We start from the raw sequence: 16181 nt of genomic DNA, 5'->3' as shown, positions 1-16181 counted from the left end.
CTACTTATCACAACACCAAAGGACTCCTAAATTTAAATTTGGGCTAAAACCATGCAGACATTTTATGCATGTCACTTGAACTTTCTGAGTTTCAAAGAGCCCATCACTTACTGAAACTAAATCTAAAGGTGTTTGTCCTTCTTGATTTTTAAGAGTAGGATCAGCTCCATGGGCCAACAATAAAGCACAAAGCTGTGTCCGTCCCTTTTGGGCTGCTTCATGTAACGGTGTGAAAGCCCATTTGTCCGTGGCATTGACACACGCATTGTACTTTATCAGTAAAGCTGCTACGTCTACATGCTGTAAAAGAAAATATTCCTGTTACAGTTGGAAATGTTTTATAGCACTTTACTTAAGAAACTGGTTCTGAGCTGGGCATGGAAGTCCACACCTTTGATCCCAGCACTCAGGAGGCAGAAGTAGGCAGAGAGCTCTGTGAGTTTGAGGCCAGCCTGGTCTACACAGTGAGTTCCAGGACAACCAGAGCTATGTAGAGAGGATCTGTCTCAAAACAAAACAAATCCTGGCTCTGTATCTACCTACCTTCTTATTTTCAAACTTATTTTGGAAATAAAAAGTAAAGCTACTTCTTCTCAGCATTGTGACTTATGGGTAGTTGCTTAAGAATTACAGTTCAAAATCTAATATAGGAAAATAAAGTAATACAACTTCAGTAATTTCTAACTAATTCTTGTGAATATAAATGTACAAACTAGTAGCCTTCCCCAGTTAGTCAAACTAGACCACTGACAATGGTCAGTGTTAACCAGAACCTTCAGGATTGCAGGAAGTCTGTAAAAATGTATCTGAATCTCTAAAGATTCCTATGAAACCTATGGATTTTCTGGACACACACACACACACACACACACACATCAGTATTCATCAAGAATAAGGAGACAGGTGCCAAGGACGCTACAACAAATGACAAATAAATTGCCGTGTCACACAGCCTCCTTCTAACAGATTAAGAACTAAAACTTCTATGTGATTTAACCTGTTTAGTTCTTTGTGAAACAAGTCACACCAAATTCAATTTAAACTGAGATACTGACATCCTCTTTGAAAAATCACACAGATTTTTAAAGGTAACACAGAAGAACTTACCCCATACGATGCTGCATTATGCAAAGGAATGAGTCCTCCTTTGTCTTGGGCATTCACATCAGCTCCATGTTGCAACAAATACTCTGCAACTTCCAAATTATTGTAGCCAGCTAATTCAGGAAAGAAGTAGCATTACTTTCACTTTAAAATGTAGAAAAATCATGTATTACTCATATAGCTAACATATTTCTAAATAGGTATTACTAAATTTTATATAAAAATTAAATTATTAGTATTTTATCTTGTGGAAAAAACCCCCATTGGCCTAAAACATTAGAAGCTTTTGGTATTATTTTTTAGTCATTGGTTTTGGAGATCTATCAAATTATAGAAAGACTTTCCTCTATTTAAAAGATCTCTACCTCCAAATCAGGAGGATCTACATGACACAGGGTATCCAAGAGGAGCCCCAGTGAGAGCGCTTTATTGGCAGTGTACCAGAAACCAGAGGCCTTGAACCAGATGAATGACCTGTGGCAAGGAACACTAGCAAGTAAAGATAAATGGACAAAGGGTAGGTAAACTGTGTGTCTGTCTCATTGGGCCAAACCACAGTTTACATGATCAGATTCTTCCTTGTTTTTTCTTTTAAATTTGGCTTTGTTTGGGGGGTTTGCAAGGGCAGAAGGACACGAGGGGCAGGATGATAAGTGGTTTCGGAATCATGATGTGAAAGCACAAAGAACCAAAAACAAATTAAAAAATAAAATAAAACTTCCCTACCAAAGGCCCTGACTTCATGTTGTTACATATAATGTCCTAAGCTCAGGTGTATGATTCCAAGGGCTAAAAAACACAGGCACCTAATCATCTAGCTGCAAAACAGGAGACATCTCTCTTGGAAGGTTGTAGAAAAAGGCTTCAGCCTAAGGAGAGCACTTAGGAGACAAATGGCAGAGCAACCTTAACACTATGAAGACCAAGAGGAAAGCTCAGAACTCTGAAACATGGCATAACCTGTATCTGGTCAGCTATCTCAGAGTTCTCTTATGGCAAAGTATCTCTAGACACACAACCACAGATGAATGTCATTTTCCCCAATATAAAAACAATGATAATGGTTTTAAATGTTTTATCATGTCTATCTTAAAGCACATGTCATCCGTTTTTAAGGATTTAAAACAATGAAATTGTCACAAGGTGTAGTATTTGTGTGTATTATGTGGGTGAATGTGCGAAGCCAGAGGTAAACATAGTCTTTTCCTCTATAGCTCTCCCCTTCCACTCCCACCCCTTGCAATATGGCTTCTTGGTGTAGTCCTGGTTGTCCTGGAACTTTTTAGATCAGGTTGGCCTCCAATTCAAGAGATGCACTTCCTTCTGCTTCCCAAGTGCTGGGTTTAAAGGTGTGCACCATGAGGCTTAGCACCTTTACACTTTAAAAAAAAAATTGTGTATTATTTATTGTCTGTACACGCTTCTGATGTATACAGTCAGAAAACTTGTTGGAGTTGACTCTCTCCTTCATTATATGGGTTCTGGATATTGAATGCAATTTGTCAGGCTCCTGTGAGGAGTACCTTTACCCACTGAGGCATCTCACAGATCCCCCACCTGATTATTTGAGGCAAGGTCTCTTCACTGAACTTGGAGTCCACTCATTCAGCTAGTTAGGTAGTCAGCAAGCTGCAGAAATGTTCTATCTTTGCCCCTCAGTGCTGGCCATGTGAACTCAAGTTTTCATGCAGTTTATGTCTGAGTTTCTTCACGGCCCAAATATTAACACTATTAGAAGGGGGTAGACACATTTTGTATATAAAATGTATTTGCAACTCCAGGTGGTGTTAGTGCACACCTTTAATCCCAGCACTCAGAAGGCAGAGGCAGGTGGGTTCTCTGAGTTCAAAGTCTACAGAGCTAGTTCCAGGACAGCCAAGTCTACACAGAGAAAACCTGTCTCAAAAAACAAACCAAACAATGTATTTGCAACTTAAAAAGACAATGCGGACTTAAAATAGTAACGTCAAGGGCTGGAGAGATGGCTCAGTGATTAAGAGCACTTGTTCTTGCAGAGGATCTAGGTTTGGTTCCCAGCATCAACAGGGCAGCTTACAATAATTTGTAACTCCAGTTCTAGGGGATCTAATGACCTCTACAGGTACCAGGCACACATGCGGCACACAGACATCCATGCAGGCAAAACACCCATGGTACACTGTGAAGATGTGTCAAGGCACCTTCTGATTGGTTTAATAAAGAGCTGAATGGCCAATAGCTAGGCAGGAGCGGACAGGTGGAACTTTCGGGCAGAGATAGGAACTCAGGCAGAGATTCACAAATGGGTGGGGTAAGAACTGGACATACAGTATGGAGGAGAGGTAACGATCCATGTGGCAGACTATAGATTAATATGAAGAGGTTAATTTAAGATATAGGAGCTAGTTAGGAATAAGCCTAAGCTAAGACCAAGCATCATAATTAATTAATAAGTCTCTGGGTCATTATTTCAGAGCGCGCAGTCCAAAGAAACACTGATTATACATCCATACACATAAATATAAAATATATATAGCACAAAAAATCTTATAAAAGTTGGGGCTGATGAGATTGCTCAGTGGGTAACGGTAGTTGCTTCCAGGCCTGATAATTTAAGTTTGATTCCCAAAACCTACATGGTGGAAGGGAAGTCTTTGAAGACATTCATTTTTGCAGCTAATACTTAAGTTATCATTAGAAAATGAAAACATCAGTTTTCTATGAAGAAGTCTGATTTATGTAGGCAAATTTTATAACCCTCCTCCAAAGTTCAGAGTGATTGGCAGAGCCTATTTCAGCTTTTCATTCCCCCTCCCCCCTTTTCTCTAGTCAGGCTGTCCTGGAACTCACTATATACACCAGGCTCGCTTCAAACTCACACAGATCTGCCTGCCTCTGCTGGGATTAAAAAAGAGCACCACTAAAGCCAGCAACTGTTCTTACTGACTGTAATCAGTAAGAACAAAGGAAGTGAAATTCAGCTAACAGCTTCATGTATAAATACAATGCTCGGTACAAACACATATAATAGGATAGAACTAAAGCTTTGGTAGATAATTTGACTTGTATCTTTCAAGTTTACTTAGAGTAAATATTTTACTTAAGAGTAAAAATAAATCTTAGGGCTAGTAAGATGGCCCACCCAGCAAGTAAATGCACCCACTGCCAAGCCCAACACCTATTTGATGCCTGAGTTTGATGCCTGGAACCCACATGATAGAAAGATCAGACTCTTAGCAAGCTGTTCTCTGATCTCAAACCCCATACCATTCACCACCAAAACCAAATAAACAAAATCTTAGCTGTCACCCATCTAAATCTATTTTCACTTACTTACCTGCCAAGTGTAAAGGTGTAGAATGCCGACCTTGGGTATCACGGCAGTTTACATTATCAGGTGAAGACAATTTCTTCACTCTGGCTAAACAACCCTTCTTGGCAGCATCCAGCAAAGCTGCATCACCTCTAAGTAGATCTTGGATATCTGTGTCTCCATCTTTAACAAGATCCAGAGGAGTATTACCATCTCGGTTTTTCTTTGTAGGGTCCGCACCATGCTAGGCATGAGGAAAAAAGGGGGGAGGGGGCAAATTAGTGTCTATTTTGTCACTGAGAAAATTGTCAGAGCAAAGAAAATCATTTCATACTAAATCTAACTTGACTGTTATTAATGCTTAAATATTATAGGCAACTATAAACATTAGTAAGCATGTATCTAAGAACAGAAAAACCACAGTACAAGTTTTCGGCTATATAATTTAAAAATTATTATTATTTTAGACAGTCTTATGCAGCATAGACTGGTCTTCTGAAATTTATTCTGAAGTTGAAGCTGACTTTGACCCACTGATCTTCCTGTCTCTACCTCCCATATACTAAGAATACAGGCATGTACCACTGAGCCTGTCTATGTGGTGCTGGGAATAAATCCCAGGGCCTTGTGCAGACTAGACAAGTACTCTACCAACTGAGATACATCTGTAGTCCTTACATTATAATTTTATGAGACCACTGTCAAAAATGTAGCCCATCACTGATTGAATTATCACATGATCACATTTTCCCATTCTTTAAAACTGCCTGACTCCCAGGTGCTAGGTTTTCTATGGAGTACAAAACCATACCTAGCTGCACTTTTCCTTTCCTTCTTGGTTTTTTTTTTTTGTGTGTGTGTGTGGGGGGGGTTGTTGTTGTTATTGAGACAATTTCTCTGTGTAACAGCCCTGGCTGTCCTGGAACTTGCTTTGTTGACCAGACTGGCGTCAAACTCAGAGATCTGCCTGCCTCTATTTTCTGAGTACTGAGATTAAAAAGCGAGCGCCATCGCTATGAATGAATCTATGGTGTGATATTTTACAGCAAAGTATCTGTATCTATATTAGACCAGCATCATGAATTATATAGAGTTGTTAAACAAACTGGGCTTATAAACCACATAATGAGTTAAGAAATTTGAGGTTAGATCACCAAACAGGAAAGTCTGAGAGCAACCAAAACTACCACATGCTGGCAAATATATATAATAGGTTCTTGACATTTTTCTCTGAAACCTAGTTTCAGCATTAGGTAACGTTTTATATTAGTGTTACTTGAAAGATAATCTGAGTATTTTAGGTAATTCCCACTGTTCATAGCAAGTATTTAAGCATACCTGGAGCAGAAGCTTGCATATTTCATACTTCCCTTTGGCTGCAGCTTCATGTAAAGGTGTGAACTTCCACAAGTCAGCTACGTTAACTACTGCTCCATGCTTGACAAGAAGTTCTGCAACTTCATAGTGTCCATAAGAACATGCATTGTGTAAAGGCACAAGGCCTCTGAAAATTTAAACAAGCAGTAATGGTGGAAAACATGGTTTAATCTCAGCAATTATACACAACTAAAGAAAGACATTTCTTTTTTTTTCTTTTTTTTTTAACAAGTAAAACACTCCAGCCCCTACTAATTTTTTTAAAGATTTTATTTATTTATTATGTATACAACATTCTGCCTCCATGTATGTCTGCACGCCAGAAGAGGGCGCCAGATCTCAGTACAGATGGTTGTGAGCCACCATGTGGTTGCTGGGAATTGAACTCAGGACCTCTGGAAGAGCAGCCAGTGCTCTTAACCACTGAGCCATCTCTCCAGCCCAGAAAAACATTTCTTGAACTGCCTAAGGGAGTACACTGTTCATACTCTGTAGAACTTAAACCTATGGAAAGCAGAAAAAGACTTTTTTGGGGGGAAGAATTTCAGTATATCTTAAATGAAGAGAATATAATATTCACATACAGACTCAACATCTAGCATTGTATATTTTAACACAAACAATTTCGAGAGTAACAAAAAAATTTGCCTCTATGAACACTAAAACTTTAGTACATTAATATTGTAAAATGACAAGATATTATGTAAGTTAATATTAATATAAGTTTGAGCTGTTCATTTATTTATTTAAAGAAAAGGTCTCATAATGTAGACCTTATTAGTCTCAAACTTGTGATCTGCCTGCCTCAGCTTCCCAGTGCTTGGAGTCCAAGTGTGCACCACCATGCTTGGCACAAAACTTTAAATGAAGGTAATTAGTTATTGTGCCAATGTCAGAACACAAATTATACATTTAAAAAGAAGTGTTTTTACCATTTATCATAAACATCTTTTGTGTCTTCCCCAAGGTCATCTAACAGTAAAGTGGAGAGACCTGGCAGCTGCTCCTTACCCTTTGTCTTTAGCATGCACATCAGCTCCATGCTGCAGCAGGTATTCCACCACAGACACTCTGTTGTACCCTGCTGCAAAATGGAGTGGCGTTGACTGACGTCCTTCTATGTCTCTACAGTTGACACTCTGAACAGTACACAGTTTCTGTAGGGTTGAACACACCACAAACATGATGCTACATATTCTCATGTCTTGTTCTAATACAATTTAATAGAAATTTCAAATGCCTGCCTTATTTTCTTATTTCATTAAAGAAATTATTTCAGAAACTATTTTTATTTTAGCTGGTCATTTATTGAGAATTCTTCTGGTTCTTTCATATATGCTTTTATCTTCTATTTTCTTCTACTTTTTTGAAAGGCAGTACAATTTACTATTTACATATTGATAATGTAACTTCAAAGAATACCATTGTAACTTCCATTTGGTGGTAAACACAATAGAACACTAGATCGTAGCAGCACTGAGGAAAATTTCAGAGTCCCAAATCTGTATCTACAGATTATTACTTCACGAAATAGATAAGTCAAATTTCGATTTATATTACTTGAATTGTAAGTCTTGCTCTTTCAAAACATCAGATTTTTGGGTTATTTACCTAGATACACATTTCTGTACCTAACAGGACACACAACACATGCAGTAAGACAACAATGTGTGTACAGCACAAGCCAAAACAGAGTCTGAGGGGAGGTGACTCTGGGGAGGCTGCTGCCCGGATGGGATAGACAAGCAATCTGGTGCTCTGCAGGTCCTGCTGAGGAAGAGACCTAATGGCTCTGAGCAATGACAGCACTCTGCTCACACAATAACAATGGATCCATAGGCAGAAGGGAAAATGAGTGAACAAGAAGGAATCTGTGCAGACACCTACATGTTTTATGTGTCATCTATAACAACATAAAACTCCTTTTTCTTGGTATTGCTTGTAGACAGGATTTTCCTAAATAACTCAAGCCTTAATCTTCCTGTCTCTGCCTCCCTACTGTTTGGATTGTGAACTATTACGCCTGGTTCATACTTATTTATCCATAAAATAATTTTTAATTTTTTTTAAAGATTATATTATGTTCCTGAATGTTTTGCCTGATGTGTGCTTGTGCTCCACATGTGCTCCTGGTGTACACGGAGGTCAGAAGGGTGTCACATCCTGGAGTCAGTTATACATGACTGTAAGTCATCATCTGGGTGCTGGGAACTGAATGCAGGGCCTCTGCAAGAGCTGCAAGTGTTTCTAAGTTCTGAACTGTTCTTAGGCCCCTTAAAATTCTTCTCTTACAGGGACAAGTGCGCTCTTTAAGACAACTGCATTTTATACTATAAGAATACTAAAATTTGCCAATGTGATATTTTCTAAAAATATATGTGAAACTAAAGGTCCCCACCCCATTCTTCAGTGTTCCTTATTGAAGAATTGGTATTTTTGTCCTTATTTAATAAGGTTCATTGATGTAACCATATAGATTAAACAATGCCAAAATAAAAACCAAAGATTAACAAAAATTTAAAATGGTATCTTACCTTTACAGTTTCTACGTCACCAGCCTTTGCAGCTTCAAGCAGCTGTCTGTCTGCCTCTGAGTGACCTGGTGAGATGCCCTCTAGAAAGAGGGGAGAACAGTTGTTAATTTCCACTAGAAAATAAAACCAAGATTCAAAGGAGTTATATTTTACAAAGTATTTTCTGAGTTTGCTGGCTTATATATAATCACCACAGGAGAAAAAGCTAAGGCTATTAAATCTTTTGAAAATAAACACTGAACAAAACGTCTAAGCATGCTAGTTGTAAAATGCTATTTAGCGGTGTAAAGAACATAACCGAAGTGAAAGCTCGCCTGCATTATAACCAAGCCATGTGTGAGCACAGGTAAAGAGCACCCAGCAGATAAGCCAGGCAGTGGAGCACGCCTTTAATCCCAGCACTCCAGGAGGCAGAGCCAGGTGATTCTCTGTGAGTTTGAGGTCAACCTGGTAAACATAGCGAGTTCCAGGGCAGCTAGAGAAACCCTGTCTAGGAAAACAAAAACAGAGAGAGAGAGAGACAGAGAGAGAGACAGAGAGAGAGAGAGAGAGAGAGAGAGAGAGAGAGAGAGAGAGAGAGAGAGAGAGAGAGACAGAGAGAGAGGGAGGAGAAACGGGAGGAAAAAGAAAAAGAAAAAAGACAGGATCTATGGAACCCTGTCTGTCCTGGAACTCAGAGAGATGTGCCTACTTCTGCATCCTGAATACTGGAACTAAAGGTGTGCACCATCATGCCTGACAAATCAGCTTTATAAACTTTATAACTTGAGTGTCCTGTAGTGATATTTTGTTTATGTTTTAACAAATAAAGCTTTCTGAGCACTTATAGAGGTAAAAGGTCTCTCTGGTCTCTAGTGCTGGCTGCTCTGCTTCTCTGATCCTTCAGCTTTCACCCACTATCTGACCCCAGGTTTTATTTATTAAGAACAATTAGAATTCGTGCTACAGTATCCTGTATTTACTCAGAGAAACTGGGCGGAATTTGCTACTGAACAAGTCCTAATTATAATTTAATGACATTTAAGTATCAAATATAATGAGCTAAGAATTTTAAATTAGGAAGGCCAACATTTCTCAAAAATTTTCTGTTTATTACCAACTCCTACACCTAACACCTGACAGGTGAAACCCTTAAAGGTTACCCTTTAAAAAGAACGCCAGGAAGGCACCCGATACCTTGAAGCACCTGCTGCACACTTTCATTTCCCATCTGCAAGGCGGTGAAACCCTGGAGGGATATAATGTTCGGGTCACACCCGTAGCTCAGCAGCAGGCGGCAGGTCTGCAGATGGCCACAGTGTGCGGCTCTGTGTAATGACGTCTGTCCAAGACTGTCCAAAGCATTAACCTTAATAACGCAGAAAACACTGAAATAAGCGCTGTGGAGCACCATCTAAAGTCATCCAATACCAAAAGTTCCGTTTCTTTTCTTTTTAAAAGAAACCAACTGTCCAATTCCAAATTGGGCATTTCCCCCACCTCAATACTAGAGTGCAAATTCCCTAATCCATGAAAACTGGTATCGGAATGAAGATCCAAGTTTGGTTTAATATGTGGGTTGCCAAGTACAGTAAATAAAACATTTAAAAAAGTTATGTTTAGTTTTAAAGCATTTATGAATTCACCCTATTTAGAACTAGACATTGATTGAAAAAGCTGTGTTCATTGAAATTTTACAGGTCTTTGAGATACATAATTTTTATGATTGACTCCAAGATATACTACAGTCAGGGACAAGTCCAGAGGTGAGCTAGTATTGAAATTCTCATTCCTACTTAATGAATCTTTTATACCATGTATCATGTAGAATATTATGTGAATAAACATACGATACATCTACAATGGAACACTCACCAGTAATACAAAGGCACTGTTGACATGCTGCTTTATCACCAAAATATAATAAATGGGAAAATCTTAGACTAAAGAGTAAGCATTTGTGATAAGCCTCAGAACAGCTGTTACTGCTCTTGGTAAAGATTGCCCGAGATGAAGGACTTTTATGGATTGAATTCAGGGCCTTACACATTGAGACAATCTACCATTGCAGTATCCACTACCCACTTAGCCTGTGTTCTTTAATAGATTTTGGTTGCACAGATATATTGTATATGTATATAGGTATAGATTTGTTAAAACTCAGCAAATAAACATTGAAGATTTGCACATTTAATCCCATATAAATTTTGTACCTACAGAAAAACTGTATTTAAACATCTAACTTTAGTTGATGTGCATACACAGAATATTTAGTATGTGCAGAGTAATCTGAAAATGTGTCAAAAATATGACAGGTTTTGCAAAAATATGACAGGTTTTGAATAGGTAAGAGACTATAGCTGGTGATAGTATCAAAGTAGTGGGTACAGAACTATTCTGTTGTAGAATTCTTTCAGTTTGGCTGTGTCTTTTAAAGACTACCTCTAAGACCACCTCATTTCCATTCTGCCTCCTTATCATGGAAATAATTCAATGTATAACTAATTAATCCTATGTCCACCAGTGTCTCTTGAAACATTGGTCAATTAATAACTCATGTCATCAGAGAATATTTCAAGATGGACATAGTAAGATCTCAATGAGCATAAAACTAGAATATGAGTGCCAATGATTACAGAACTGAAAACTTCTTTAAAATGTTCAGGGCAATGTTTACTCACATACTAAATCATATTTTTTGAAAACCATCCCCTGAAAGCTTTGAGTGATCTATATTAAGGTGACCAACTTTTGCTGGTTTGTCTGGGACTTCTTCAGTCATTGCACCATGATATGGGTTTTTAGAAACTACAAGTCCTGGACAGAAGCAAATGAGTGGTCTCCAATCACAATGGTCCCACTAAGTCTCACAATTCAAATTCAACATGCACCAGTACTTTTCAAGTAATGTGCCACATGGAAGGAAAAAGCGATCCAGGAAGGCACAGAGCAGAGACAAATGAGGATGCCAAGCAGTCAAGCAGAAACCAACTTTATTTTATTTAGTTATTTACAGTAGGAAAAATCACGCTTATACATTATCAAGAACTTCCCGAAACCAGTGGAGATTAGGACATTAAAGATAACAGAAAAAGAAACCAAAAAATTTAAGCAGTTCCTTGAGTGGGTAGAAATCCAAGGAAGGAAAAGTCAGAAAAACTGACCTGCAAACCCAGTGAGGACAAGGTCTCAGGCCACTCAGGGCCTGTTTGCCCCTCCACTCACAGCAGCTCCATTTCTGTACCATATACTAAATCTTCACTAAAAATTTTCTTTGAAGAAGGTAAAAATCTTTGGATTGACAACTGGAAACTACTGACTGTCATTTCTGCGATATACATCTTTTACAGAGCATTTTTTAAATTAAAAATTTGGTATTTATTGTCTGTGTGTATGTGTGTGTGTGGAAGCATGAGGAAGTCAGAGGACATCTGGGGCTCAGTTCTCACCTTCCACCATGTTGAGGCAGGGTCTTATTGTTTCTGCCACTCTGCTAACTGGTTGGTGAACTGGCCAATTTCCCTGTCTCTCTCCTATTTATCAGAACATTGAGATTACAGATGTGTGCCACCACACCTGGCTTTTCACATGGATACCAAGAGATCCAATTCAGGTAGTTAGGCTTGAATTGCAAAGCACTTACATTACACACTAAACCATTTCTCTGGACTCACTACTAATTATACTTCAAGGTTATTGGGAAATGATTTACAGCTTTGATGGAAGTAGTTATTCAAGGGGTAAAATGCTTTGTGCATAAATGCCAACTAAAGAATGTTAATTTATCAATATGGTTACATGTATTTTTTTAAGTCAAATTATTTCTTTACTTGTATTCAAGTTGTTTGTCTTAGTTACAGAAATAGTTGAAAGTACAGACTCTGCACTGGGAAATAAGAGGAGCTATCATATTAACAAAGGAATTCCAGCTGCTGGTCAGAAAAGAAAACCAGGGCAGGACTGGTTGCCTGCTATAAGAAGCGTTCTGTGTACTATTAAGAAAAGGTCAAGAATAACTTTGATCAGTGAATTAAAAGGAATGGAACAAAAAGGACATACAGGAATATGTACATACAAATAGATACATAAATTTCCGAACAGCAACAAAAAATAGACTTGGGAAATTATCCATAGGACCTCCTCCTAATATCTGTGTATTGAGGAGTGTGTATGTGTGTGGATGCACGATGGTAGAGTACAGCCTTAGGTGTGGCTCCTCACCCTCTACCTTGGCTGTACAGACTGGGAACTGCACATGCCAGGCTAGCTGGCCTGCAAGTACTTAAACACTCTCACCTCTGCCTCCCATTTAGCCACAGGAGCACTACTACCTCCTGCTTCATGGGTTCTGAACTCAGGTCCACACAACTGCGTGGCAAGTACTTTGTTCCCCAGCCTGGATTGTTTTGAATTGTAAACTAAGAGGAAAAAAAACCATTTATGACAGAGTGAATGAATAGTTGTAGGAGCTAGCTTGGCACTAAATAGAAAGTAACTTGGCTGGATTACCAAGGTTACCAGAAATGGTGTATTATACCTTTGCTTCATGCTTCACCACTACTTCAACAACGTCATTGTGAGCTTTTTCAGACGCCACGTGCAGAGGAGTCAAGAATCTTAAAGAGAAAAAGCCAGTATAGAGAAAAATAAGTATATTTTCCATACGAAAAAATATCAACAACATCTACTGTTAAAGGTATACTTACTCTTTAGTCTTTTCGTTGGTGTTTGCTCCCTTTCTTAGTAGCAGTTCACATATTTGCTTTCTTTTGGGATATGGAGATGCAGCAGCACAATGCTAAATAATTCAAATTGCAGCATTAATCAAGGACCATACAGAACCATTTTCACTTAAGAACACTTGTGTTTCCAATCAAGGATAATAAATGCAATATAATTTCTTTGTTTTATTTTTACTCAATTTTGCTCTTAAAAGACTTTCTACTGGAGAGAATGTGTAGTAATTACAATTCTGACATGCTGGAAAATTCCACAGATCAAATACTATGTATTATTAAATATTCTGGTTAAACTTTGTCCTCAATTTTTAAAAATGCCACTACTAATAGGCTGAATAACACTACATTTAAAAGGTTAAGTAAAGACTTGAGTATTGGCATTTCTTCTTGCAGTGCTAAAGATTGAATCCACAGCTTCATTAATGGTAGCCCAGCTCTTCCACTGAACTATATATCCTCAGCCCCGGGTTTGGGTTGTACCCCATCTGCTCTGTTCTGAATTCTGCTGGTTTAACAGCACGGATGAGCTAGCTGCTAAGTTGTGTATCTTCCTTAACTGGTTACTGCAGCATTTCTGAGTATTAAGGTTGGAAAGAGAAAGGAGGGAGGGATTTGCCTTTTATAAACATTATCTATGGTTATGGCACAAATCTTTACAATCTCAACATCTGGATAATACTTGGGTATAACTGGTATTCAGTATCTGACTAATAATTGACCAAATCAATGTGAATATTTGTCAAAATCCAAATCTGAAAATTGTGGGCAAAAAATTTCGACTAAAATTTTAAAGCAAAGTTGCTCTATACATCTACATACAGTGATTATAAAATCTGTTGGTTTTTTTTTTTTAAGATTTATGTATTTATTTTATGTATGAGAGCTCTATCTGCACGTACGCCTTTTTGCCAGAAGAGGGCATCAGATCTCACTATAGAGGGTTGTGAACCACCATGTGGTTTATGTTAATTGAACTCAGGATCTCTGGAAGAGCAGTCACTACTTTTAACAGCTGAGCCATCTCTCCAGTCCCTGTTCTCCTATCAGTCATAAATTTTGTCAGTTCCTCAATTATGCTCTTGATTCATTTTTTTATATTTTTGTAGTCACCAAAATAATTCCTTCACCTTTGTTAGAGTGAAGTTTAACAGGTACACAGTTCTTTTGACACACATTTATTCTGAATAAAAAAAAAAATGTTTATTTCCAAGAAGTTTTTATTATACCCATAACAATTTAGAGTCCTACCCTTCTGTCTATCCTAGGGAATGGCCTGCAATCTCTGGACAAGAAACTGCACCTGCACTACAACTACCTATGAACATTTAAGTCCTAGCACGTTTTAAAGTTAAAGACACGATGCTTACAGCAGGATACTTTGAGGAACACACACACAGCACATTCTTTCATCTGTGCTGTTTTCCTTTCATTACCTGGGACCACCATGATCTGATATCACACAGAAAAGCTCCAGAAATGCATGCTTCTGAGAAGTGTGATGAGATCCTGTCCTTTGCACTGGCATGGGAACCATTGTCTTTGTTCAGAGTACACAGGCTGCATATGCTGCCTGCTCATTAGTATGTTCACAACTGTCTTTTACTTACAGGCTCTAAAGTGCAGGGTGATTTTGCTGGCAATTATGATATGGCAGGAGCTGGAGAGATGGCTCAGCAGTTAAGAGCACTGGCTGCTCATCTGGATGACCCAGGTTAAATTCCTGGCACCCACATGGCAGCTAACTGTAACTCCAAGATCTGACACTCTCACACGTACATGCATGCGAGAACCCCAATGCACATAAAGTAAATAAATTTAAAAAAAAGTTAAGTGGCAAATTTCATAGTTTATATTAAGGCATAAGGAAGAAAACATATTATCTATCAGGCAGCCTACTTTACTCATTTCCTTCTACCTAAGGAACATCGTGAAGCTTATATTACAGAGGTTCCTATTTTCTTTTGGAATTTCTACTTTGAAGGTAGACCATGCTTCTGTATTTCACCAATCATCTGGTAGCTCCTGGAGTTCACTACACACTATTACTTTATCATAGTTCCACAAAGGTCACCCCTCTCACTCCATGCCCTGCCTCCACTTAATTATTTAAGATAATCTTGCTAGTGTGGCTCAGACTAGCCTTAAACTTGCAGCCCTCCTACCTTAGCCTCCTGGATCCCAGGTACATAGTATCATGCCCAGTTTGTTAATGGACATAACTCTAAGATACTTAATTCGATTTGTGGAAAACCACAAATGACCAATTGTATGTTATATATATAATAAAAAATTACATCCAACATGCAAGAACATGGGATTTTTTTTTCTGCAGATAGGGTCTTAAACTACTAGTATTATGTTTTGCAGGATGAGGTTGTCCATCTTTCTACATTACTTAGAGTAACTGAATTTAGTTCAGCAGGGCAGCAAATACCTATTTCAACATGAAAGGCTGAGGGAGGGCTACTACACATACAAGGCCAATCTGGGCTACATAGTAAGATATTAGACTCACAAAACCAAAACAACAAAACATCAACCAGCCAACCAACAAACAGACGAGTATTTTAAAAACAATGGCATCACTAATATCAGACATTATGATTAGTTTTGGTTATTTTAAAAGCTTAAGTCTGAAACGTTACCAATGCTGTTTCATGTGTTTGAGGATGTTTGAAATTCACCATTTCCAGAGAAAGATGTTTTTTGATTCTTGTAACATCAGCTTCCCGTGCAGCCTGCAGCAATGAGTGGCCTTTGAATTCATCTAAGAGAGGAAGCATTTGCATCCACATGAAATTATCACAGTAACGAGGCTTACCTAGTACAATAGTAGTATTTTTTTGGAATTATTTTAAAAACAATCTCCAAAATAGCCAGATTAAGGTTCCATAGATAAGACTAATAGGGATTCGTTATTATTATTATTATATTATTAACAATGGCAGACTAGTTCCCTTTAGTCATGGCTCAATTCATTCCTAAATCTATAAATAAATTTAGGCCAAGGAAAATCCATGGTCTGCTGCTATTCTATAACTGGGTTAGAGATTATCTACATTATTGCAATCTATTCCCATCCCAGAGTGCTCCGAGAATTTACAAAGGGTGACCATGACCCCTACGCTAGCATTCCAGCAGCAGAAGATAGTCTTG

The 16181-nt window shown here is 38.2% G+C and overlaps 1 protein-coding gene across 2 annotated transcripts in view; it reads right to left on the bottom strand.

Annotated features, from left to right (window-relative positions):
* Window positions 1–16181, bottom strand: part of Tnks2 (tankyrase 2) — a 59934-nt gene that overhangs the window by 20949 nt on the left and 22804 nt on the right. The window contains exons 9-18 of one of the 2 annotated variants that reach the window (XM_075973914.1): window positions 15671–15792; window positions 12993–13084; window positions 12824–12902; window positions 9484–9655; window positions 8308–8387; window positions 6785–6930; window positions 5735–5900; window positions 4421–4640; window positions 1108–1217; window positions 112–300 (exon numbers count right to left, since the gene is read on the bottom strand). In XM_075973914.1, the coding sequence (XP_075830029.1) occupies window positions 112–300; window positions 1108–1217; window positions 4421–4640; window positions 5735–5900; window positions 6785–6930; window positions 8308–8387; window positions 9484–9655; window positions 12824–12902; window positions 12993–13084; window positions 15671–15792 (1376 nt within the window). The remainder of the gene's footprint in view (window positions 1–111; window positions 301–1107; window positions 1218–4420; window positions 4641–5734; window positions 5901–6784; window positions 6931–8307; window positions 8388–9483; window positions 9656–12823; window positions 12903–12992; window positions 13085–15670; window positions 15793–16181) is intronic. The other variant, XM_075973913.1, reaches the window with a different exon arrangement.

The sequence above is a fragment of the Microtus pennsylvanicus genome, chromosome 5 (genome assembly GCF_037038515.1).
Source record: "Microtus pennsylvanicus isolate mMicPen1 chromosome 5, mMicPen1.hap1, whole genome shotgun sequence".
In the NCBI taxonomy this organism is placed as follows: domain Eukaryota; kingdom Metazoa; phylum Chordata; class Mammalia; order Rodentia; family Cricetidae; genus Microtus; species Microtus pennsylvanicus.
Note: the sequence above shows the minus strand (reverse complement) of the source record. Positions and strands in the feature narration are given on the sequence as shown.